Genomic DNA, 24,885 nt, shown 5'->3' on the forward strand with positions numbered 1-24,885 from the left:
ACAGATAGTTCTACCTGCTGTTCAGTCTGTCCCTCTTTTTTATCCAGTGTCCTAATGCTACATGCCACTGCCTTCGGTCCTAGAGGTCACACAAGCTCTGTTTCTGCTCCCAAGGAGTTTGATGATCATGTGTTGGGACTCAGAAAATACTCATGTATGATATGGGATCAGTATCTCTATGATCAGATGCATTAGAAATGGGTATTTAAAGTAAGATGGGCCAGACCAACACTCGCACAAAAATGTAAACATATGATTTGTGATGGTTGAGAGGATGGAAAGGAACATTTGTCGCCGCGTATTGTGTTCTTGGTTACCCTAAGTTGGCAGGAAAGAGGAGTTTTTTCCTTCTGGGCATGTTGGAGCCTAAATTTTGGGTTCTCTGATGCGGTGATGATGATAGTCTCATGGATCCATTGGGTCTTTAGAGAGCATTTGAATGCCACTGTACCCAGTTGAAGACCCTGAGCAGAGCTTGGTCCTCACAGTTCAGCACTTTCAAATGCCATCTTTTTCCAGTTTTCCTTGTCGATTGGCTTATAACCCAAGCAGAAGTCAGCCCTGGATTTACCTGTTGCTGCTTTCACCCAGCATGCTGTGTAATAATCCAGGGTAGACGGAGGCATGGCTAGAATGGGGGAAGCATCCTAAATCATAGAAACTGGAGAAGGCAGCCCGGGACCGTTTCTCTGTGTAGAGTGGAGAGGGCCACTCCTAATGCAGCAGAATTAGGATTCCACGTTAGCCAAAGGAGCTGCATCCGGGCAGCTCAGCTGCTGGGACTTGGAGTCAGTCCAGAGCCAACACATCATTAAGTTGGCCGGCAATGAGCTGTGTAACACTGAGTGAGTCTCCACCAGCTTTTGTAAGAAGGATGGTGCCTTCTTACAACAAACCCCCCACCCCATGTCTCCCCACCCATGTGCCTACAGACTTGCCACCTAGGGAACAGCACCTTGATTGCATGAGGCCCATTTGTTTGGCATTCCTTCTGACCTGGGGCTGAGATGGACTCTTTTGCAATGCTTGTCTTAGGGTCTGACCAAACGCAGCATATGTGTTTATCTGATGTGCTGGTAGCTTTTAAAATATGAACTGTCAGGATGTCCCTGGTGGTCCAGTAGTTAAGACGCCGTGCTTCTACTCTAGGGGGCACAGGTTCGATCCCTGGCTGGGGAACTAAGATCCTACGGGCCGCACGGTGTGGCCAAAAATAAAAAAAGTAAAACTGGGGCTGCCCTGGTGGCACAGTGGTTAGGAATACACCTGCCAGCACAGGGTACACGGGTTCAAGCCCTGGTCTGGGAGGATCCCACATGCCGTGGATCAACTAAGCCCATGTGCCACAACTACTGAGCCTTGGCTCTAAGAGCCCGCGAGCCACAACTATGAGCCTGAGTGCCACAACTACTGAAGCCCGCGCGCCTAGAGCCCGTGCTCCGCAACAAGAGAAGCCACCACAATGAAGTCCGTGCACTGCAATGAAGAGTGGGCCCCGCTCCCCGCAACTGGGGAGAGCCTGCGCGCAGCAATGAAGACAGCCAAAAATAAATAAATTAAAAAAAAAGTAAAATAAAATATGAACTGTCTACTTTTGATTTTTAATTTGTACTCATTGTCATGTAAAATTCTGAGGCATCATGATAGTCTGATGGTGAATCTCACCACCTAAGAAAGTAACATTACCCATGACTTAGTGACTAAGGAGTATTTTTTTCCTGGTATTTGTTTTCTTTGTTTAAGCATTAGGATTGGTGAGTCTACTTGAAATGTGTGTTCACTCTACAGACCTTTTGGAATGGAGGAGTTAGTTTGGGGGGTTTTCTTTGACTGTTATTCCTGGGAAAGAGCTTAGGAATGTTCCTTTTGAAATGCTACTTACTGCTAACTCTTGTGGCATTTTTTTCTTTTTTCCCTCTTAGAGCATTAAAGAAGCTTCTGTTTCTGGCTTTGAAACGTGTTTCCCAAGGTTAAACAACCCACCTTCCAGGGATCCATGACTTGGGCTACAGGTCATGTCATCCAGCTTACGCTCCCCTTACAGGTGCACTGTTCTTGATAGCAAGTCTTCTTTTGGAATGGTCAGATGGCATAGATTGCCTGGACCCGAGTGTATGGCCTTGTCTTTTTGAAGGAGCCTACTGATGGAGAGCAGTGATGAAGCTTGCCTGGTGATGGTGAAGAGGAAAGGAAGAGACAGGAATTTCTGTTCTTAATGGCTAACATATTCATTAAGGGGATGGGGAAGGTGATTCCCTCAAAGGCTGGTAATACAGAACCACATGGCATGAAATCAATCAGAGCCTTTCTCGAGCTGTCACCTGGGCAAGTACTTGGAGCTGATGGAGCAGAGAATTAATCAGGGAATCTCAGGAGGGTAATGCTAAGACCTCTGATGGGGTGCTCAGCATCGGGGTCTTGGTGAAGAGGTACTGGCTTGTTGATGGATCCTGTTGATATAGAAGTGATTTTCGAAAAGGAGAAGGTGTAATTATCTGCTCCTTCCTGCTGAAATTAGAGGGAACCTATTGGCAATTGGAGTGTATGACACTAAGGCTCACTGGCTGATACTGACTGCACAGCAGACGTTCCGTCTCTCTGGAGACTGCCTTCAAAACCAGGCTGCCGATCCTCACCTGTATTTCTCAGGCCACTTGTTAGCAAGTTTGGCTAGCCTCTGAAATGGTAGGAAAATAACAGCTCTCCCCATTTACATATGCAAAAGCGATGAACCATCATTAGTGTCTGACATTCCTCCCAAGTACCCAGGGAGGTGAGTCAGTATCATAACTATTCATTAGGAATTCATTAGACTGTGCTTCATGGTGTCAGTTGTGGACAGAGCTGAGAATTCAGCACTGCCTACATTCTCTCCCTTTCGAATCCAGCCTCCAGCTCACTGTCTAGTGAGGATGTAGTTTGAGTCCAGTATTCCCGTGGAATGTGCATTCCATCTGGAGCAATGACTATTAAGCATATGTGACTTCAGTCAACTTATTTAGGCCTCTGGACCTCATAAGGTAGGAATAATACCCAGTGCGGGCAGTGCAGTTACTAAATACGATCCTGTAGGTCAGCAGTCCCCAACCTTTTCAGCATTAGGGACCGGTTTCGTGGAGGACAGTTTTTCCACGGACTGGGGTGGGGCGGTGATGGTTCAGGCGGTAATGCGAACGATGGGGAGCGGTGGGGAGCGGCAGATGAAGCTTTGCTCTCTCGCTGGCTGCTCACCTCCTGCTATGTGGCCCAGTTCCTAACAGGCTGTGGACTGGTACTGGTATGCGGCCCGGGGGTTGGGGACCCCTGTCCTAGAAGACCCAAACCATATTTGTCCCTTTAACACAAAGGGCTCTTGGTTGTCTGTAATCGTGATTAATAAATAAGAAGTTGAATCAGACAGCTAACTCGTGGTTATCCAAACTGTGTGCCCTCTTACATCTTCTTGGTTTGCTGATTTCCTTTGGGGCTCTTATTATTCATTAGAACCTTGGCCAGAGTCAGAGTGAGGAATGGGAAAGGAGCTGAAACTCTGACCCTTCTCATGGAAAGCTTGGGTGATAAGTTCAGTCATGTTGTTATCAAAGAATGTTCACATCATTTGGTTGTTGGTTCATTTTTTCTTTCTTTGAATATTTATTATGCCAAGTACTGTGCTAGCACAGGGGATACCTATGGTGACTGTAGTAGTCCTTGCCCTCAAGGACATTGGGATGTGGATGGGGGGAGTGATAATAAACCAGCTTAATCTATGATCTCTTATAGGTAGTCTTTGGAAACGCAGGTGATGAATGATGAAGTTGGTTTCCTTCAGTGTTAACGGTGGAAACTGAGGCACATGGCGGATACTGTGTGGTCCAGGGTTACTCAGGTAGAGGCAGAGTCCTAACTTTCAGTCCACCTCTTTTCTTGTTGCCTCACAGAGTATGAAGATATTGGCTAAAATAAGCTTTGTGGATTTTTTTTCTTTAGATCCTCACGTTCAGTGACATTTCCCTAATCATGAGGGTTAGTTAAAACTAATACTTTTATTTAAGAGCTCTTAAATCACCAGTAAGTGGGTGAGATGCTTACATTATGAGAGACCCACAGGAATTAATATAAAGGGAGCAGCAATTCCTGTGTCCTGTGTCATACCCCTTGTGCATACGTTCCTTGGATAGAGTTGGTGTCAGAAGCACCTGCATTGACCATCTAACCTCCTTCTTCCCCTAGACTTTTAAATCAAAATATGTACTGGTTGAATACTATATATATGTATGTGTGTGTGTGTGTGTATATATATATATATATGTATATGTATACACACACACACACACACACACACATATGTATAATGTTCATCATATAAGATGTTATTCCAATGTGCTCATGTTACCTGTCTTGAAATGTAAGTGGGTAGTCCTGAAAGAATGATTCATTTAGGCAGTGTGGCTATTAGCAGGAATGTTTGGGTCACTGGTAACATTTCTTTTTGGAGTTTATTCCAGTGTGGCTGGGAAGAGTTTCAGGAAAAAAGGAGGTTTTAGAAAAGTGTTAATGATGGAAACTGAGGCACATGGGGGCTACGTGATATATAGTACATTTTCAACCAACAACATTTTCCCTTCTCTCTTTTGTTTTAGGCATTCGTTTAGATTTAGGGTTATTCCCCTCAACGAAACTTCCCAGAAGAATATGAAAACTATTGATTGTGTGCATTATAAGTGCAGGCGTTTGTTACCAATTTAAATTTTCCATTTAGGCATCTGAAGACCTTAAGGAAGAGGATCCTTTAAACTTATTTCCCAAAGGGAGCCATTAGGGAAGCTCCTTCATTTCTTTACCATCCCATTATCAGTAGGTGTTTGGGCATCACAAGGTCCATACCACTGTCTAGAGATGATGGACTTGAAAACGTCATCTGTTCATGGTTTTTCAGATGATAGAGCACCTTCATTCATTATCTCACTAAACCTTTATGGAAACTCCATGGGGTAGAGTCCCTCCACTACTTAATGATTTTTCTGCACTGGGGTTGCATTTAATTTATTATTTTCATTTTATAAATTAAAACCTGAGCCTCTAGAGATTACCTAATTTAGTCTGGGCTGCGTGGCTAATGGGTGAGACAGGTTTGGAATCCAGATCAGTTTGAATCTTAATACCATACACCCCACCCCCCACCCCCGCTGCCCCCTCCACCCCCTCTGCCCCATAATACTATGTTCTTCATTTACTGAAGTGAGTGAAAGTTGGCTCCCTTGCTCAAAGGATGTATGAGGAGGTGAGGACATCAGCTCTGCAGGCACAGATATTCTATGCGTATATCACTTGATTAGATCTTATTGTTGGTAATAAGCAGGTGCTTGTTATTGTACATTCAGAAGCCAGGTAGATCGGGTGGTAGTTAACTAATTCCACACATTTTTAGGATGCTCCTAATGTGTGGCTGATTCTCTCAGAGCCACTAGATACAAGGATGGTTTCCAGGATGAGGTGGATTTTGAGCTGGGCTGGAAGGGAACTGAGGGATGGAATTTGGTATCCAGTACAGGGAGCTTTTCTCAGCCAGTCCTAGTCTTGTGATTGGAAACTCTGCCCATACAAGGCCTCATCTTACAATTGGGTTGTAAAACCAAGGGCCTGTAGAAGTCTGTGGATTATGTATCTGGTAGCTTCTGGGGCTGTGTCCTGGCCCTTGTCCAGAGTAGGTAATTCCATCCTGCTGAGCTCCAGTTCACCAAATGCAAGAGCCTGGACACGGAGTTCTTCTTCCCTTTGCAATAAATGAATAAAAACATGTGAGCATTTAGAGCAGCGCCTGTGGTTCCTAAGTGGATGGATCAATTGATGCTAGTTAATATTGCATTCCCCAACAACCAAGGAGTTGTGACCCTTAGCTTTAGAGGTAACTTGAAGGGGTTGTCTGCAAGACTCTGCTGCCTGTCTTATGAGGCCATCTACCACTTGTTGAACTAACAGGAAATTTTTCCTTATGTTGAGCCATAATCTTCTTTGGAACTTCTGCAAAGCAGGTCTAACACCCTCCCTGTGTGTAACACCTTCAGAAGTTGTTTGGTGTCTGAGGACATTAAGCTTGGCAGTTATGATTCAGAAAGATCTTACCAGTTTTGAGCCACTGGCTAAGGCTAAAAATAATGGAATTTAATAGAATAGATATAAATTCCTGATTTTAGCTCCTAACCCAATTGATCAAGAGTCAGGATTCAGGAACAGCACTTGGAGGGTGGGAGCTTAGAAGTTTTATGGATCCTAAGTCCACCTCTGAGTGTCATTTATTGAAGGTTGTGACAAACTGGGCTGGGCAAGAGGGATGATGTGAATTGTGTCTAGTCTGGAACATGGTCAGGAGACTGGGGGCTGCTCTGGTCATACCTAAATGGGTGTCTTCGGGGAGATTTGCTTCCCCAAGGCATGGATAGACCTCAAGGCTGAATGATTAGAAGTTAACCAGGAGATGGGTTGTAGCCTAATAGATGGAAGAATTTCAACATGTTAGTACAAAGGAGGTGATACTGGGAAGGTAGTGGGTTCTTTGTTATTGTTATTGGTGATGTTCATGCATAGACTGACCAGTTAATGAGATGTGTCAGAGGGGACCTCAGCTATTGAATTAGGGTTGTTGTGTTTTGGTCTGGAGACTCTGAGGCTTTCAATTATATGGTAATGTTTTTTTTTAGTCAAATAAAGTTCCCCTGGTCCCCTGGATTCCATCCCTCTACCATAGTGGTTGAGCGCTGGACACAGTTTAATCTTAAAATGTGGCTCTCTGGAGTGAAGTCTTACTGCTGTGAGCTGCCTGGAGCTGAGGAATTGGCCTGTGTTTTTGTATGTGTCTGGTTGTGTTCGTTTCGTTTTGTTTAGTTTTGGGGTAAGGTGGAGAGGGAGAGGGTGAACGGCTAGTCACCGCTCAAAGAGTTCACACATATTCTTATAATTTCTCTAATAAACCTCTTTGGAGCTAGACTCTAGGGTAGCGTGCAGTTCAGCTTGGATTTTATAAGACTCTTAGATCCCAACCAAGAAAAAAAATGTAATAATTTGAGAATTCAAAGGCCCACACTGCAGGCATTGTAGAGTTCATCTGGGGGTCAGTCACAAAACCCTTTCTTGTGGCATAATTTATATCTTTAACATTTGGCAGTTTTTAAATTCCTGTGTCAGTGTACATGTGTTGGTAAGAAGTAGTAAATATTTTGCTGACAAGTTCTTTGAAAGGTGGATCAGTGGCAGCGTTCAAAGGCAGATAACCTGAGGGTTTCCTTTATCCAGGTGCTGCCAAATCTAAAGAGCTGTCAGGATACGGAGCCAAAAGCACCCGTTGGTTATACCATTTATTGTGTAATGTTCCTGTGCCTCAGACTTTCTGCACCTGGGATCTGTAGATATACACAGCGGGGGAAGGCAGGGGAAGAGGGTTCAGTTGGGAGAGAGAAGGAAAGGGCTGGCTCTCAGAGGTGCTGGCTCTCAGAGGTGACTGCCCTGGGATACAGAGCAGTGCCTGGTACCTAGTAGGGCTGCCCGCATCTGCTTCCCACCTGGCCGCCTTTGTGGTAATGTTGCATGGACTTGAGGCGGCGGAAGGGGGTGGAATGGTGGTCGCACTAAGCTCTCCATACTCAGGCCCTGCTCCTCCCCTCTTCCAGTCAATCCCCAGGAGGAATTCTTATCCCCTTTTTGGGGAAGGCTTTGAATAAATGATCTGATGCCTTTTCAACAAAGGCATATTGATATGTTAGTGTGCAGACAGCAAGGGGTACTGGATTAGATCATTTTCACATTGGTGTTTGTGCCACTTTGACATTTGTTTGGAATGACCATAGGTTACATGCATAATTTAAGGAGAATAAATCTTTGAGAAAGATTTCTTTTGGTTCTGTAATCTTTAGTGCTACAGAAAAATAAACTAAAGCCTCCCCCACAGTTTTCCTGTGATCAGGAATTCCAAGGAGGCTACCAGATGAAGTGCCTCATGTGGGTGTGAAACATTTCTTCAGATGTGCTGGCCGCTTGCAGTTTTTGCAGGGAAGGCAGGAATTGGGGACAACTTGGTTCCAGCTTCAGGGTTACAATCTAGAAGCTGAGAGTGGCAAAGTGACCTGACTTGTACAGTGTAAAAAGCCCTGCGGTTAAATGCTATGTAATAGCAGGTCCAGGTCTGCTGGCATTGCTGTTTGTAGAATGAGTATTTGTGATAAAATAATCTCCCTCCTTCTGTCTGCCATTCTGCCGCCATCTTGCTTCTTGGTGATCCCAGTGACAAATGCTCGGATGGTTTGACATTTTAGAGTTATCGTGCTAATTGCCACAGTGAGGTAGACGCTGTTTGTTTTACTTTATTTTCTTTTAAACAACTTGTTCTGCTCTGGAGATTTGATTATCCTCGAGCAAAGTGCTCCTGGTAGATAGTAGGTACTTAGCAAATTTTGCATGATTCATTGTGAACTTGCAATTCAGAGTGAGTACTGTTCTCAGATGAAAATTTCCTCTCATCTGTGAAGATTATCCAGCTTCTGCCTGCTGTTTTCTTTCTGTTCCTAACGTGATACATGGGAACAGAAGACACTTGGATCTCAAAATTCCATATTCTCTCCTAGGAGTTATTCTCCAAGCAGAGCTGGTGACTGAAAGGTCTGCAGTAGAACCAGCGAGAGCAGTATGTTGACGGTTACCGTGTCCTTATACTATCTTTTGATTTCTCTCTTAGGTTTATTTTCTTGAAAAGGCTCCAGGCTTCGGCTTGGAAAATCCAACCGCCAAAATTGAGCCCAGCAGCTGGAGCGGCAGTGAGAGCCCTGCCGAAAACATGGAAAGGATGAGTGACTCTGCAGATAAGCCCATTGACAATGATGCAGAAGGGGTCTGGAGCCCCGACATTGAGCAGAGCTTTCAGGAAGCCTTGGCTATCTATCCACCATGTGGGAGGAGGAAAATCATCTTATCAGATGAAGGCAAGATGTATGGTAAGTGATTTGAAATGCTCCTTTGAAATGCTGCAACCTGCTTTTGTGGTAAGGGGTCAACGTAGCTAGCCTTCTACTGAGATCCATTCCTTGTATTGGGTTGAATGATCTTTGTACAATTTTAGTTGGCCATCCAAGGGACTGAATCTCAACTGAAGAGGAGAGTCAGTAAAGGACCACTGGGAAATCATTCCCTGGAGTTTCTTCTTCTTCTTCATATCAAAAGCTCTCGAGGACCAGATAGGAACAGAGGTAGTTGCAGTGGCATGTGCAGACACCAAACGTGGGGACTAATTCTTCTGAATGCACGCCCCATCAAAAGGAAGTGCTGCTGCCTAGCTCCAGATAACTGACTGAAGCTCCGTAGAAATGGGGCCTCGTGCTGCCAAATCTAGCAAGATAGATGTTTATATATGAAATGTACTCATTTTTAAAAGCCAGCATTTTTTTTTTTAAAACACAACCCTGTATAGGCCATGTAAAACATGCCCAGGGACTTGATCAGACCTTTGAACCACCAGTTTGCTGCATTGTTGCCAATTTGCAGTTGAATGGCCAGACAAGGCACTGACCCCCAGGCTACTCTGACCAGTCTCCCTTTCCACATGGGGACCCCTCACAGTGCATTCAAAACTCCAAGAGCACCCAAAAGGATGAGACCAGTTGACCAGATGGCTGGGGATGCCAAAGGTGGCAGCAAGCACCCATCCACTAGTCTGGGGCTTGCACACTGGGTTTGGACCTTCCCTGCACCTGCTGTAAAGGCTTCCAGCTGCTGACCTGTACTTTCTGCCTGCTTACCTTTTGGGAAGCAGATGGCAGGTGGTTGCATATACATTCTGCTTGTCTAATTGGGCACGTTAAGTTGGCAGTTTGCACTGTGGCTGAGTCTAAAGAGATGCAAACAAATAACCTAAACTCAAAGAGAACCGGCTCAGCAGCCTAGCGGAGGTTGTTAACTTATCATGGGAGTGATATATTTCTAAACAATTTGAAAGCTTTTCCATAATAGGGTGTTGTACCTTTAATACCGCACCTCCTCTATCAGGAGCCGTAGGAGGCTGCAGCTCAAACTAGCACCCACTGCTGAGGAGAAAGCAGATGGTGGTGCAGCTGCCACCAGCTGTGCCCCCCACCCTGCCCTACCCCTCTCCAATTTGGATGATGTAATGGAAACAAGGAAAATTTTGCTTTCTGCAGCATTCGAGTCTCTCTCCCTTGGCCAGTCGGTGTCACACACACAGGAGAGAAAGAGAACGTAAACCTTCAGTATTTGTTTTATGTTCTCATGTGATCCTTCGTAGCCAAAGAAGCTTCTTCGTGTCTGGTGAAATGGACTCAAGATGAAACATCTCAGCTGCTGTGGGTAGAAAGTTTCAGGGCCTTCGATTTTCTGTGTGCTTGTATCTTTCCTGGGCTACCCTTCCTCAGCCTGGCTATTTGCTTTCAGGGTCTTGTTTTCATACCTAAAAATACAACTTCCCCATTTTAAAGGCAGAGAAAAGCACTTTAATCTTTGAGCCTTCTTTGAAGCTGATTTTATTAGGAGTAGTGAAGGTGGCTTCGGGCCATTCTACCTTGTACCAACACCCATTTGTTTACCCAGAGATTGTTTTAATCTAAAATACTGGCCTAGTGTTGGACATGCTGGTGGGAAGAACTACTGCCTTTCATTTCTCGCTGGGAATATGGGAAAGGAGCTGTCCCTTTGGGAAGCAGGTTTTTGGGCTAGGAATAAGAACATAATTCAAAGCCGGAGTTATTCTTTTCAACTCCAGTTTTGTTTTGCTTTTTTCCATTGATTTTACTTTTTAGGTGGCAGCCATGGTAGATTGAACTCATTTTTTTTGTGAAAATAATTTGTGAAAGAATTCTTGTTGGTATTTGGCGGTCAAAGGCAGCAGACTAGGAAAAAGAATTGTGAGAAGCTTTGGATTTGAGCCGTCTACCCACAGTGAACTTGAACAATCCTACCCCTTGGTGTGTGTCTGAGTTTTCTCCCCTGTACAAAACGAGGGTAAAGTAGATGATATCCGTGGTCCTTGGGGCGTATATGTTGTATGATGCTGGATTTTGTGACTTGTACTTCAGTAAGAGTGATCAGTCTGTTAACAAATGTGGTGCTGGTTGTGGAGCATGTCTTTAATACTGAAAGTAATCAGATTCTGAGTGCTTCCTGAGAGCGTGTGTTCTTGACGCATAGATTCTTTTTTTCCTGAAATCCACGTTACATTTATTGACTGTGTTGGTGACCAACCTGATTTAAAATTGGGCGGTCATTTTGAGCGAGTAGCATTAGGAATTAAAACTGCAACATCATGTGTCCTGGTTAGGGGTGCAAGAGATGGATTTGCTGCAGTGGCCCTGAAGCCATCCCCATGTCTAGGCCACTGCCTGGGAGAGAAAACATCCCCTTCAACTCCCTCTCTTTGGCCAGCGTGGAGGAGCTTTGCTTGTACTGCTGCTTTGGAAGGGAAACATGGTGGTTATCAGGGCTATGGGAGATGGAGACTGGATCCCTTCAGAGAAGCTAGCCCAGGTGCCTGAGAGCTGCATGGGACCTGCCTGTAACTTTGAGGGCGAGAGAAGGTTGATTTGGGAGCCTCCACAGTGAGGCCCCAGCCACTCGGGAATTGAGTCATGTGAGCAGTGTGGGACCAGAGCTACTGTTCCTTGGCTTCCAGCCTGTTCCCCATCTTATCACACGTGAATCAGGACACAAACCAGACCAGGAGTCGAGGTTTCTGAAGGTCCTAAGAGCATGCTTTTTCTCTTAAGCATTTTGGAAATGAAAACATTGAAAGCATTTTGGATTCCATGGAGTAAAATCAAAATAATTTAATGCCTTCTAGTGAGATGCCAAGTGTTTTTGACTTGAGGGGGTTATTCCGGTATTTCTGAGCATCTGTAGAGTATTGTGATGTCACTAATCCTGAGCCTTTGGAGAAGCAAGGTCAAGTGCAGTGCTGATTTATTTTGGTAATGAAGTCTCCTCCGTGGTTGACAGTGGGGCAAATGCAATCTTGTAGAGGGGGAAAATGGAAAACTCTCTTTACTTTGAGGTTTGGGCCATTAGAAAAGATGGCTTAATTTTCCCTGTGCTACCTGGGTCGGTGGAGAGGCCGAGCCTTTATGTGGCTGGTCTCCACGTGGACAGATTATTTCTGCTTGCGGTACCCTATGGGTAGGCAGTTGTTCTTAGGGATTATTAGAAGGAGGGTGAGACTTCTTTGACTGTTCTTAAGAGGTTACAAGCTCACTCCCTCTCTTCTCTGTGTTTTCTTTTTCCTTTCTTTTTCGTATTTTTACATTGCTGTGTGTCTCTTTCTCTGTGGAGAAAGCTGTGGAGTAGTTAGCAGGAGGACAAGATGGCAGAGATGTTCTTGATCAGCAGAGTTGTCTGGAATTGAATTTCACAGGAGCAGGTCACAGCTTAAAACAAGACAGAACAAAACAGTGAATCATGGGAATGTCTGGATGTGTTTTCTATTGCACTTGAAAACCCTAGTCAGGCAGTGTGGTCAGATATCTCTCATAATCAAGTTAGGGACCGGAGCTAACATTCACTGGCTGCTTGCCTCAGAGACACGCAGTGTAGCACCTTAAAGTTTGAACTTTGGAATTGATATGAAGCCTGGCCCTACCTCTTCTAGACATCAGACTCCGGGCAAGTTGCTTTTCCTCTCTGTGCCTCCATTTCTTCAACTGCAAGAGAGATTTAGATAGATCTTCCTTCACAGGATCGTTATAAGAATTAAATGAACTTGTTGTGGTTTGGGATCCTCCTACCACGCTTGAACAGTGTCTGGCATACAGTGAGAGTTAATCAGTGTTTCTGAAGTGAAAATAAAGTGCTCTCTGCCAATCGCTGGGTTAAAGGCTTTACATAAAACTTCGTCTCATGCTCACAACAACATTTTGAGGTGGGTATTGTGATTCCCACTTTATAGATGAGGAAGCTGAGTCTAAAAGGGATAAAGTGGCTTGTGCATGACTAGTATAAATGGTATAGCTGGATGCTTTCAAAACCAGCTCTGTCTGACTCCCAAACCCGGACTCTTTCCACTGTGCTTTCATTCCTTCCTTGCTGGAGGTCATTATAAGTGAATTCAACAAGTCAGCATTGAGAGTACCGCCTGTATTCCGGCCCCGTACTAGGGGTTGTCAGGGATACAGCAGCGAGCCAGACAGACAAGTCCCTGCCCTCATGGAGCCATCACAAGTTCATTTGCAGGAAGCACTGACCTGAGGTTAGGGCTGTGTGCCAGAGCTTTCTGGGAAGTCTGAGACCCCTTTGAAGATGTTCACCTTCCACTTAGCCTTTTGAAGCCTGTTCTTGGCCACCAGTGTCCAGGGCACCTGGCCCAATGCTGGCAGGAAGAAAGCTTCTCAAATATCGCAGTGGGGAGGATCCTAGATCATAAGGCTGGCCTTGGTGGTGGCCAGAAAGATGTCTGGAAGATTCTGGTGCCCTAGGATCCTACAGGCAGCTTGGGCAGAGCAATTGCTGGACAATTGAGTTCTCCTTTTGTGAGCAGATATCTTCAGGGTTCTTGCTTAGGAGAGCTCCAGGGGTGCCCCCACTTTCTTGCTAGGTTGCCAGGCCTACTGGTCAGCCCTAGAGAGCTGAGTTGTGAGGCATAGAAAAGTTGAGGAGGAAGATATCGCTGGGCCAGTCCTCCCTGGCTGGTCTTCCCCAGTTGCTGACCTGAGCCCTCCCAACCAGGGGAGCACAGGAGTCGGACTTGCCTCTTTTGCTTACTTCACAGAAGTACAAGATAGAGGAGAGAGGGGGCTGCTTCAGTGAGGTGGTGGCAGAACTGACAAGGGACATCAGAAGGAGTGCACACAAGCAGGCACAGGTGTGCGCCAGTTCATCAGTGCAGACAAAGCGGCTGACATCTGAGGTCCCCATGCTCCTCCTGCTCTGAAGAACTGGGCAAGGCAGTGCAGAGTCGTCCCTCTGGAAGACGGGGTACTTTCACGTCATTTCTATGGGGACCAGGAAGGTGGGCTACCTCTGTGGAGGCCCCAGCAGCCCTGATGTGGACATGGATGTAGAATCTGAGCCCTGTAGGATCTCCAGGCCTTGGGAGAGTGAGCCTTGGGGCCTGACCTGAACTTGTTCTTCCCATTTCTCTGTCTGAACATCATGTGGCATCTTTGATTTCCTCTTTCTGTCTTACCTGTGATTTGGGATATTATTTCAAATGAATTTGCTTAGAAATGTGAAGGACAAAGTGCTGTGCCCTTAGAACAGGCTAGAAGCTCCGTAAGGCAGGGGCCCCACCCTGTCTTGCTGGACAGAGAAGGTATCAGTAATGTATGCTGAATATATGCATGTGTGAGTTATTATTTAAAATAAAGAAAGGTGAGTAGGTAAACCTCTGAGCCCCAAGAGGAGCTGGCTAGAAAGAAAGGGAGAAAACAGAAAAAAAAAAGAGAGAGAGAAAGATGTGTTGGTATATTTAATGGTCTTCCTAGACTGAGAAGGAAGAAATACTGGTTTTTGCTCTGTGTGTTGGCAAATGTTAGTTCAAGAGGTAGGAAGGATTTCTACCCACATAAGCACAGCAACAGAACAAGGGTTAATTCTGGGATCCTCAGAACACATGAGTAATGGGGGATTTTGAAATAGTTTGGTTCCTGTGAGAATAGCAAAGCCAACGTCATCAGTGTTTGGACTGGGAAGTTTAACATAGTGGGGGTCTGACCTACAAAGGTTTATGCACAAGGTGTGAGCCCTTGTGCAATCCAGGTAAAAAATAGCTAATTAGGATGGCTCAAGAATTGGTCATAAGGGCGAAAAAAAAATAAGAGAGAGAATGTTAAATTATTACCAAGTTGGAAACTTATGCTTTTCAACAGCTTTCTGTGGCAATGGATGAGCGCTGGGATTCGGGAAGACATGGATTCGGGAGTCGTTCAGTGAGGGCCTGTGCTGTGCGTGGACTGTGAGTGGGGACTACAGATGTAAAATAATTAAGAAAGCTGACCTGTTTGACCACTTAACTGTGTGCTAGGCACTTTCTCATTGCTTTAGAATGCGTCGACTTGTTTATTCCTCAGAACAACCCAATGATGTAGGTTACCGTGACTATCCCTGTTCTATAGCTGAGGAAGCTGAGGCCCACCAAGGTCAAGTTACTTGCTCAAGGCCACAGTAAATAAGTCGTAGAGTTGACGTTTGAAAGTCAGCTTGATACAACAAGCCAGTTAAGACAACTAACTACAATATTGACATGGAAGGAAGTATATTCTGTACTAGAGAGATATACGGCTCAGTGGTAGGGCAGTAGAAAGTACCATTGTTTATGATTGGGGAATGCGCATGTCTATATTTGAAAATGCAAAAGGCTGGAAGAGTCAGAGTCTGAGAGGCAGACTTAGGTGAACTAACTTTCAATGGGAAAAGGCCACTTAGTGTTTTTTATTTTTTTTTTGCTTTTAAACTTACTTTGGATTACAGACCCCCTTTGAGAATCTATAGAAAGTTGTGGATCTCTTCTCCAAAAAAATGCATGCTTGTGCAGTTATAGAATTGTTGCATATAATTGTTGCAAGGGATTTCTGAAGCCTAGGTTCACATTTGCTACTGTGGGGAGAGAGAGAGAAGGGGAAGGGCATTCAGGCCTAAGGGAGCAGCATGATAAAGGCACAGAGACCTGAAAGGACCCAGCTCTGGTGCTCTTAGAATTGAGGGTGTATCCTGGAGGGGGATGGCAGATGAACCTAGAAATGTGGGCTGGCACTGCATTGTGGAGGGCCTCGAGTGCCATGCCATGGTGTCCGGCGCTCATCCTGGGGACAGAGGGAAGCCATTGCATGTTTTCAGGAGAGGTGATGTGACAGCCTGGGTTTGACAAAGCCAACTCTGAAGGTGTGAAGAGAGGTTAGATGACTATTGCAGTAGGCCAGTGGGAGAGGCTGAGCCTAAACTTCGGTACTGACGGTGCTGGCAGAGAAGTTTCAGAGGTCGAACCAACAGGATTGGCTGACCAGATGCGATTTGTGAAAAAGAAGATAGAGTTGAAGATGATTCCAGGGTTCTGCTTCTGGGTGGTGGGGAGGACGATGGGACTATCAAATGGATGGGGAGTGCAGACATGAGAAGCAGTTTGTAGAGAGGAGAGGAATGAGGAGTTGAATTTTGTTATGTGCCAGAGGTGTACTGGGTGGCCATCCAGATGAGGGTGATCTGTGGTGTTCGGAAATTCCTGCTTGGAGCTCAGGCAGCTTGGAGTTGCAGGGATAGTTTGGGGGCTCATCACCAGAGAAGGGATGAGAATGGGGGATATGCGCAGGCTCACGTGTACTGTGGTGAAATGGGCATGGATTTTAAATGGAGTGTCTGTGTTTGTGGGAGAGTAAAAAGATTGCCTTTTTAAGAAAAAGATAGACCCATCAGTGGTTCCCAAGTCTGACCATCATCAGCAGAAGCACTTGAGAAGCTTAAAACAAGAGACATACAAAAACAGACTCAAACCAGTTGAATCAGAATCTCTGAGAGTGTGGTCTGGGAATCTGTGTTTTTAAAAGCTCCCTGAGTAATTTGGGTGACCAGCCAGGTTTGAGAGCCACTGGGCTAAGCTACAGCCTGGGTCCAAGAGGACAGGGCCACAGTTTTAGAGTTGGTAAAAGAAACAAATGAGGAGGGAATGAGACTGACATTTGAAACAGTCCTTACAGACTTTGGGTACAGGAAATGAGCTACATTATTCAGTTTATGCTCCCTGTGTACAGAGAGGGAACATTACCATGGCCCAGATTTGCCATGTACAGGAAGAGCCATGAGGTAGTATCTTAAAGGGCATAAAAAGTTAAAGGAAGACTTATTTTAGGACAGGGTAGAGACTTGGCCATTTAGTTAGTAGAGGAGAAAATATATGTAATTGATGGAATAGAACCAGGAAGAGACTTTAAAAGGAGTAGGGCTTCTTTTACTCTGATGCATAATGGCAGGAGAAGGGTCCAGGTAGAGGGCCCAGGGAGGGCATAGTGATTCCTTTCTTCAGATGAGAAGTAAGGCCATGTGAGCTGAGGTGGCTTACGGGCTTTTGAAAAATAGAGCAAGCTTAGTAGAGATACTGTGGGGGAATGGGATATGGACGCACGGGGGTGAGTAAAAGAATTGCTGAGCGGTGGAAGGAGGGCCTGAGAGAAGTTGGAAACATTACTTTCTTCTTTTAATTGAAATTTTTATTGAGATAATTGTAGATTCACATGCAATTGTAAGAAATAATACGAAGATCCTTTGTACACTTTGCCCATTTCCCTCCAGTGGTTACATTTTGTAAAACTGTAGTATAATATCATAATGAGGATATTAATGTTGATACAATCCACTGATCTTATTCAGATTTCCCCAGTTCTACTTGTACTCATTTGTGAATGAGTGTGTATGTGTGTGTGTGTGTGTGTGTGTGTTTTATTAAGTTCTGTACAGTGTTATCACCTGTGTAGGTTTGTGTATCCACACCTCAATGGTACAGAACAGTTCCAACACCACAGGGATCCCCAGGGTTGCCCTTTTATAACCATACCCAATGCTGTCCTGCTTCCCCTGACTTTACCCCTAACTCCTAGCAACCATTAGTTATTCTCTATTTCTAAAATGTTGTCGTTTCAAACATGTTATCTAGTGAAATCATACTGTATGTAACCTTTTGGGATTGGCTTTTTTCCATTCATCATAATTCCCTGGAGATTCATCCAGGTTGTGTGTGTATCAGTAGTTTGTTCCTTTGATTGTTGAGTGGTTCCCTAGTGTGTATGTACCACAGTGTACTTACCCTCTCACCTGTTGAAGGGTATCTGGGTTGATTCTAGTTTTTGGCTATTACAAATAAAGCTGCTATGACCGTTTATATACAGGTTTTTGTGTGAACGTAAGTTTTCATTTCAGTGGGATAAAAGCATTGCTGGGTCAAATGGTAGTTGTGCCTTCAGTTTTTTTTTGTTTGTTTGTTTGTTTTAAACTGCTCAAGTGTTCTTCAGAGCAGCTGTACCATTTTACATTCTCACTTGCAATCTAGGTTCTCTGCATCCTCACCAGCGTTTGGTGGTATCACTATTGTTTGTTTTAGTCATTCTGATAGGTGTGTGGTGATATCCCATGTGGTTTTAAATTGCATTTCCCTAATGACTAATGATGTGGAACTTCTTTTCATGTGTTTATTTGCCATCTGTATATTCTCTTCAGTGAAATGTCTGTTCATGTCTTTTGTCCCTTTTTTAGTTGGATTATTTATATTTTTACTGTTGAGTTTTGGGAGTTCTTTATTTTAGATATGAGTTCCTTGTCAGGTATGTGGTTTGCAAATATGTTCTCCTTGTCTGTAGCCTATCTTTCCATCTTCTTCACATGGGATTCCGCAGAGTAAAAGTTTTAAATTTTGATGAGATCCAATGGATTAATTTTCCTTTTTGTGCATTGTACTTTTAGTGTCAAGTCTAAGAACTCATTGCCTAACCCTGGATCCTGAAAATTTTCTTCTATGTTTTGTTCTGAAAGGTTTCTGGTTTTATGTTTTACATTTAAGTCTATGATCTGTTTTGAATTAATTTTTGTACAAGGCGGAGAACGTTACTTTTGGGGGAACCCACTGGCGTTATTATGTGATATATATATATTTTTCTGCCAGGGGATTATTGGTTTATCCATATTTTGACAATGTCAAGCCTTGGGGCCTGAGACACCAAGGTGCTAGTGAGTGCATGCTTGCACCAGTCTAGGTAGGGACGGGGACAAGGTGAAGCTGGAGGGGCTGGCAGGTCGTGACATGTGCTGCTCAGAGGCTGTGCACACGTAGGAGAGGTGGCGGGACAGGAGGCTGTGGTCATGCACAGGTGAGGAAGCATCTGAGGTTAGAGGTGGAGAGATTTCAAGTGACGAGTTTCAAGGTGTGGCCGCAAATGTGATCAACTGATATGAACGTGGGTGATGGCCACTGGAGACACGGAAGTAGGACATGGTGAGGCTCATCAGCATTGATTGGATAATATGTTGACGTTGAAGTCCACAGTAGTGAACTGTGAATTTGCAAATAAACCTACCAAAGTGTAACCAGTTAGTAGGGGGATTTCTTTTTTTCTTTTTCTTTTTTTTTTTTTTTTTTTTTTTTACGGTAGGCGGGCCCCTCACTGCTGTGGCCTCTCCCGTCGCGGAGCACAGGCTCCGGATGCGCAGGCTCAGCGGCCATGGCCCACGGGCCCAGCCGCTCCGCGGCATGTGGGATTCTCCCGGTCCGGGGCACGAACCCGTGTCCCCTGCATCGACAGGCGGACTCCCAACCTCTGCACCACCAGGGAAGCCCTCTCTTTTTCTTTTTTTGCGGTATGCGGGCCTCTCACTGTTGTGGCCTCTCCCGTTGCCGAGCACAGGCTCCGGATGCGCAGGCTCAGCGGCCATGGCTCACGGGCCCAGCCGCTCGCGGCATGTGGGATCTTCCCGGACTGGGGCATGAACCCGTGTCCCCTGCATCGGCAGGCGGACTCTCAACCACTGCACCACCAGGGAAGCCCAGGGGGATTTCTTTGAGGAGGACAGGACCCCATGGATATGAATGGGAAGAGTTTGATATTGATATGAATGGCATGGGCCTAGTAAAGAGCAGGTGGCAGAACAGTCTGGCAAAAGGAACATTGGGGTCACAAGAAATTGCTAACATTCTCTGCCTTCCTCCTCCCAAATTCTTTGGCTGCCCTAAAACTATACCTATTTGTGATGTATCTATATGCCTTGTTGCCCTCATCTGTAGAATGGGGCGAGGAAATCAACATATTTCTCCATACCTCTCAGCAGTGTTGAGAGAAAATGCAGTTATGTATGAGAAAGTATTTTGAACTGAATTCTAAAAATACTACTTTTCTTAGGTTAAGCCCCCCTGTTCATGGCACATTAGAAAGGTAGGAAAGTATATTTTGGAGCAGTCACTCAGGATTAAGTTGCCTAGCCTAGGTAGAGGGTTGTTTGGTTAAGGGAGGTACTTTGGTAGAAACATTTCAGAGTTTCTGCCAAAGAAGGTACTGGAGAAGGGGAGATCAGGGCAAACTTGACTAGGTCAGAGTCACAGCTGATGGAAGGGACCAGTGGGCAGTGGGAACCTGTTGCCGGCAGAGGCTGGGCAGGCCCCATAGCAGTAGCTTCCACTGGACTCACGGATGTGCACTTTTTTAGCTGCACGGCCCTGGGTTCCAATGCTGTCTCTCTCGTTTACCCCTGCTGACTTCCACCTAGGGCTAGAGCTTCGATTCCTCTCTCTATAGCATTTCACTTGAGAGTGTGTCTTAATTTCTTAATACCATTGTTATTTAAATGTATCCCATTCCTTTGGTAGTAAGTGTTTAAAGTGGTCATTTTACAAATTATTGTTATTATGATAGTGTTCTGCTGATCTCTGTAGTAGAGGGCCTATAATACTCAACTCAGTAAATTAAAACATATAAATGTGCTATGTGGTTAAGGTCATAGAAAAAAATCTGAAGGAATTTAGAACATGAATAGCAGTTGCTGCAGGCGGATGGGTTTATGGGGAACTCTGTGTGTCTATTATATATTTCTGTATTAATGGAGTTCTGTTAAATAGTGAACATATGTTACTTTTGGAATTAGAGGGAAAAATAATTATATAGTTTATTTTTTCCTCTGATTCTGAGTAAGAAATACTCATTAAAGAAAAATGTGGAAAATACCAAGAATGAGAAACAAGTCATATCATCCAGGTGGACAATGGTGTGTGATGTTCACTAGGGATTAAGTTGGGTGGGCCACTGCAAGGTCCTGGTGGGCAGGAGAGCGGTTCTGGGAGAGGAGCTGGTGCCAACAAGCTGTTCCTTCCATGGGTTCATGGCCGAGGCACCGATCTGGGGAGACAGGTGGTTTGAGAGTGGTGGTGCTGGGGCCAGGAAGCAGGGCAGGGTGTTCTTATTATACATCGTAGGACATTGGTCCAGGAGTTCGACAGGTGCCCAGTCAGTTGGACCTGTCAGTCAGCTGTCCAGACTAACAGTGGCATTATTCTGATGTTCATGTTTTGTGGTAAAATGGTGATGGGAGAGACAGAGGAAAGCCTTCAAATAAATCCATTCGTCCAGTGTCCACATGTTCACAGCAAGCTGCTACAACAGAAGGAACAGGATCCACATCTTTGCCGAGCTAATATTAATCGTTTAACTTGTACTTTAGGGTGGACATGCTTTATTTCTGGAGGGTTGCGGCCCTGTCTTTTTAAAAATGTCGGTAGTCTTTTTGATGACGATGTTATTCTTTGTAACAGATTCCTGGTAGGTAATCTTGTACTTGCATTGCCTTTAGGCAGAGGTAGGTGGATTTTAGAGTATGAAAACACTCTGGAGACTTTAGAGAGTGCTATAAATTCTCATTTGATTATAATCATTTGATTTAATCACGGGTATATTTCATTTACTTGATATTTACCTGCTATGCCTTCACTACAGATTATTCCATCTGCCCACCTTTCTTCTCTCAAATGCTTCAATTCCAGGTAAATAATAAAATCAAATCGTTCTTCAAAGTCCATATGGATATTATTTCTTTAAAGCCTCTTCCTGTATCAGATATACGCCCACTCCTCTCTGCCCTTTTAGAATACAGTCTGAAAGGTGTGACAGCGAAATTTCCTGCCTGGGACATTTAATTTATTTAAAAAAAATTTTATGTAGTGTTGCAGTGCTCCCCCTCTACAGGCGGTGAAATCGATCATTAGCTGAAAAAAAAAATTTCCATAGACACTGTTCTTTTTACAATAGCTGGAGGAACTTTTTAGGCTACCTTGAAAGCAAGTGCTCTGGGGGAAATGTAATTGATCACCCCAAAGCTCTGCAGCATCCCGGGTAACTTTGAACATATGTTAATAAGCTGAGTCCCCCACCCCCCCAGCCATTTACAAAAGTCCTAATTACTCACTCTGTGCCTGCCCTCTTCCCTGGGTCTGCCTCTGTGCGCTGTGACTTGCTTGCTATTGTGTTGAGACAGGCTTTGGCAACTGTCTCTTAGATGAATGGTTCTATTACAAACACAGTAGCTTCCGTGACAGCTTAGAGGAGATTGTTGTTTATGACTGCTTTTATGGAGAGGGTTTGGTGCACATTAATGTCCTGATAAAGACATTTGTACCTATAAAGTAGCCACAGCCTTAAACATACTTGATTGTGAATAAGGTATTGGGGCTGATGACATGCCAGATGTTAGGTATCGGATTGCATGTTTATTCAACTGTTGCTGCAGTCTCTGTACTTGGATGTGCCTTTGTGTTTGCTGTCTCACAGCAACACACAGACTGCAATGGCGATATGATCCTGATTATGGAAGATGCTGTTTGGGTTACTTGGATCCTAAGCCATGTGTATTAGGAAGCATTCTCTCAGTCCCCGTGTGTCCTGAGACAGCAGTCATGAACAGTTGTTAGGTGAAGGGAATTGCCAGGTGGGATGACCACATGCATTGGGATAGGGGCCTTTTGAGATGGACAAATCTTAGTCAGGCCTGGACTGACCAGAGCAGGCATTGTGACAGAGATTGATAATAATAATAATAACGGTATTTATCCAGTGCTTGCAGTGTGCCAGGTACTGTTCTAAACAATTAACATCAACTCATTTAAGCCTCCTTACAAATCAATAGCTATTATTATTATTCCCATGTTACAGTTGAGGAAACCAAGGCCTAAAAAGGTTCAGTAAATTGCCTAGGATCGTAGAACTAAGAACTCCTGGAGCCAGGATGTGAATCCCCATCAGTTTGGTTCCATTGCCTGAACTCTTCACCACCATCGTCTGCTGCCTCTGATTTGTGACAGGATGGGAACCTGAGGTTCTCTGGACCGTACCCCTACATTGCTGCCTTGCCGTGTGGAAGAGAGTTTTGGTTCCAAGTAAACGATGAAAAAAGGAGAATGGACTTTCCTGGTATCTGGGACACTCTTCATCCTGTTTTCTGCCTGGTAAACTCCTACTGGTCCTTCAAGACCAGCAGTAGAAAATACCCCCCCCCCCCCCCAACCTTCCTTAGTCTCCACAGGCAGAGCTAGTTGCTCCCTCCTTTGTGTTTCCATAGCGTGTTATTTGACCGCCTTTCAGAGCGCTTTTCAGACTCTTTTTTAACATCTTTATTGGAGTATAATTGCTTTGCATTGTTGTGTTAGTTTCTGCTGTATAACAAAGTGAATCAGCTATACGTATACTTATATCCCCATATCCCCTCCCTCTGGCGTCTCCCTCCCACCCTCCCTATCCCACCCCTTTAGGCGGTCACAAAGCCCTGAGCTCATCTCCCTGTGCTATGTGGCTGCTTCCCACTAGCTATCTGTTTTACATTTGGTAGTGTGTATATGTCCATGCCACTCTCTCACTTCGTCCCAGCTTACCCTTCCCCCTCCCCGTGTCCTTAAGCCCATTGTCTACCTCTGCGTCTTCATTCCTGTCCTGCCCCTGGGTTCTTCAGAACCATTTTTTTTTTTTAAGATTCCATGTAAGTATGTTAGCATACGGTATTTGTTTTTCTCTTTCTGACTTACTTCGCTCTGTATGACAGACTCTAGGTCCATCCACCTCATTATAAATAACTCAGTTTCATTTCTTTTTATGGCTGAGTAATATTCCATTGTATATATGTGCCACATCTTCTTTAGCCGTTCATCTCAGACTCATTTTTAATGTGCGTGTCTGTATCTCCAGCCCCTAGCATAGTGCCTGGCACACATTAGGCCTTCAAAAAAAAAGTTTGAATTAGTGACAGTTGCCGGTGATAATACTTTCATGTTTTTTCTCTATAAGGTGTTCTTTCCCGCAGCCTTATTGTTACCACATTTACAACATTCTAAAGAAATAATGGAGGCGAGGATTATAATTTCATAGATAAGAAGCTGAGGCACAGAGCCCATGATGTTTTCCATTAGAGCATCTTATCTTGAGGAACCTCTTGGTGAAGCAGAACTTAGTGTAGAACCAGCAGCACCTCACTCCCATGTTTACACCCTTCTGTTGTAACCGTATTGACCCTGTGCCTGAGGTGTTGCGAATGAGAGCAGTTTAGTTTAGTTTACATTTTATGTCAGTATCACAATGGTTTTGTCCAAATGGGACATTCAGTGGCTGTCTTCATCGCTGAGCTTGGCTTGGTTATTGCAGTGACTGAATCTACCCACTTCCCACCCTGATTTGATTTTTACAAGTCAGAAATTCTGTCCTTAGAAAGCTAGACTTCGACAATTATTTTTTCCTAGTATGTACCTGACACAGTATGTTTGTACGCTTATCTGTCTCCGAATGGAGGGTGTGTGTGTGTCTGTTTGTGTACATGCGCAAGTGGACATAGCTTTTTTCAGGTTGACTCTGGGTTTAGTTTTAGTTGTCTGAACGTTACTTCAACCACTGATTATTCTAAGATGACATTGTTGATCCTGGATGATTCACTTAAGTGGAACAATGAACCAAGTAAGCTATCACTGTGGAATTCAGAAGGATGTTAAGTTAGGGCGGGTTACTAGACCTTTGTGACCAGGTCACAAAATCTGGTTAGTATAGTTTTAACCTGCCACTAATCTAGTTAGTGTCTGGTTTGTATGGGGGCTTGTCAGTTAGCTCAAAGGAGTAAGTTCTTCATGGTGATGAAGGTCATAGGGTCAGGAGTGGGGGCTGACTGGGTTTAAATCCTGTGTCTACTATGTGTAACCGTGGGCAGTTTAATATTCTTAGACCTTCATTTCCTCATCTGATAAATGGGGCAAATACGAGTGCCCATCTTACAAGTTTGATGTGAAGGTTAAATAAGATAATGTGTGAAAACGTTTTGCACGCCCAACCCATTCTTTGAGAGCAATATTAACCCTGAAAACAAAACCAAAGACTTTATAAGAAGACTGTAGACTAAATCTCTTAAGAATATAGGTGCAGAAATCCC

General features: G+C 44.5%; 1 protein-coding gene across 4 annotated transcripts in view; it reads left to right on the forward strand.

Moving 5' to 3' along the window:
- Nucleotides 1-24,885, forward strand: part of TEAD1 (TEA domain transcription factor 1) — a 257,750-nt gene that overhangs the window by 74,060 nt on the left and 158,805 nt on the right. For all 4 annotated transcript variants that reach the window (XM_082845263.1, XM_082845266.1, XM_082845265.1 and 1 more), the window contains exon 2: nucleotides 8,708-8,963. In XM_082845263.1, coding sequence (XP_082701389.1) covers nucleotides 8,807-8,963 — 157 coding nt within the window. In that variant the 5' untranslated portion in view covers nucleotides 8,708-8,806. The remainder of the gene's footprint in view (nucleotides 1-8,707; nucleotides 8,964-24,885) is intronic.

The sequence above is a fragment of the Leucopleurus acutus genome (genome assembly GCF_964270905.1).
Source record: "Leucopleurus acutus genome assembly, chromosome: 8".
NCBI classification, from domain to species: domain Eukaryota; kingdom Metazoa; phylum Chordata; class Mammalia; order Artiodactyla; family Delphinidae; genus Leucopleurus; species Leucopleurus acutus.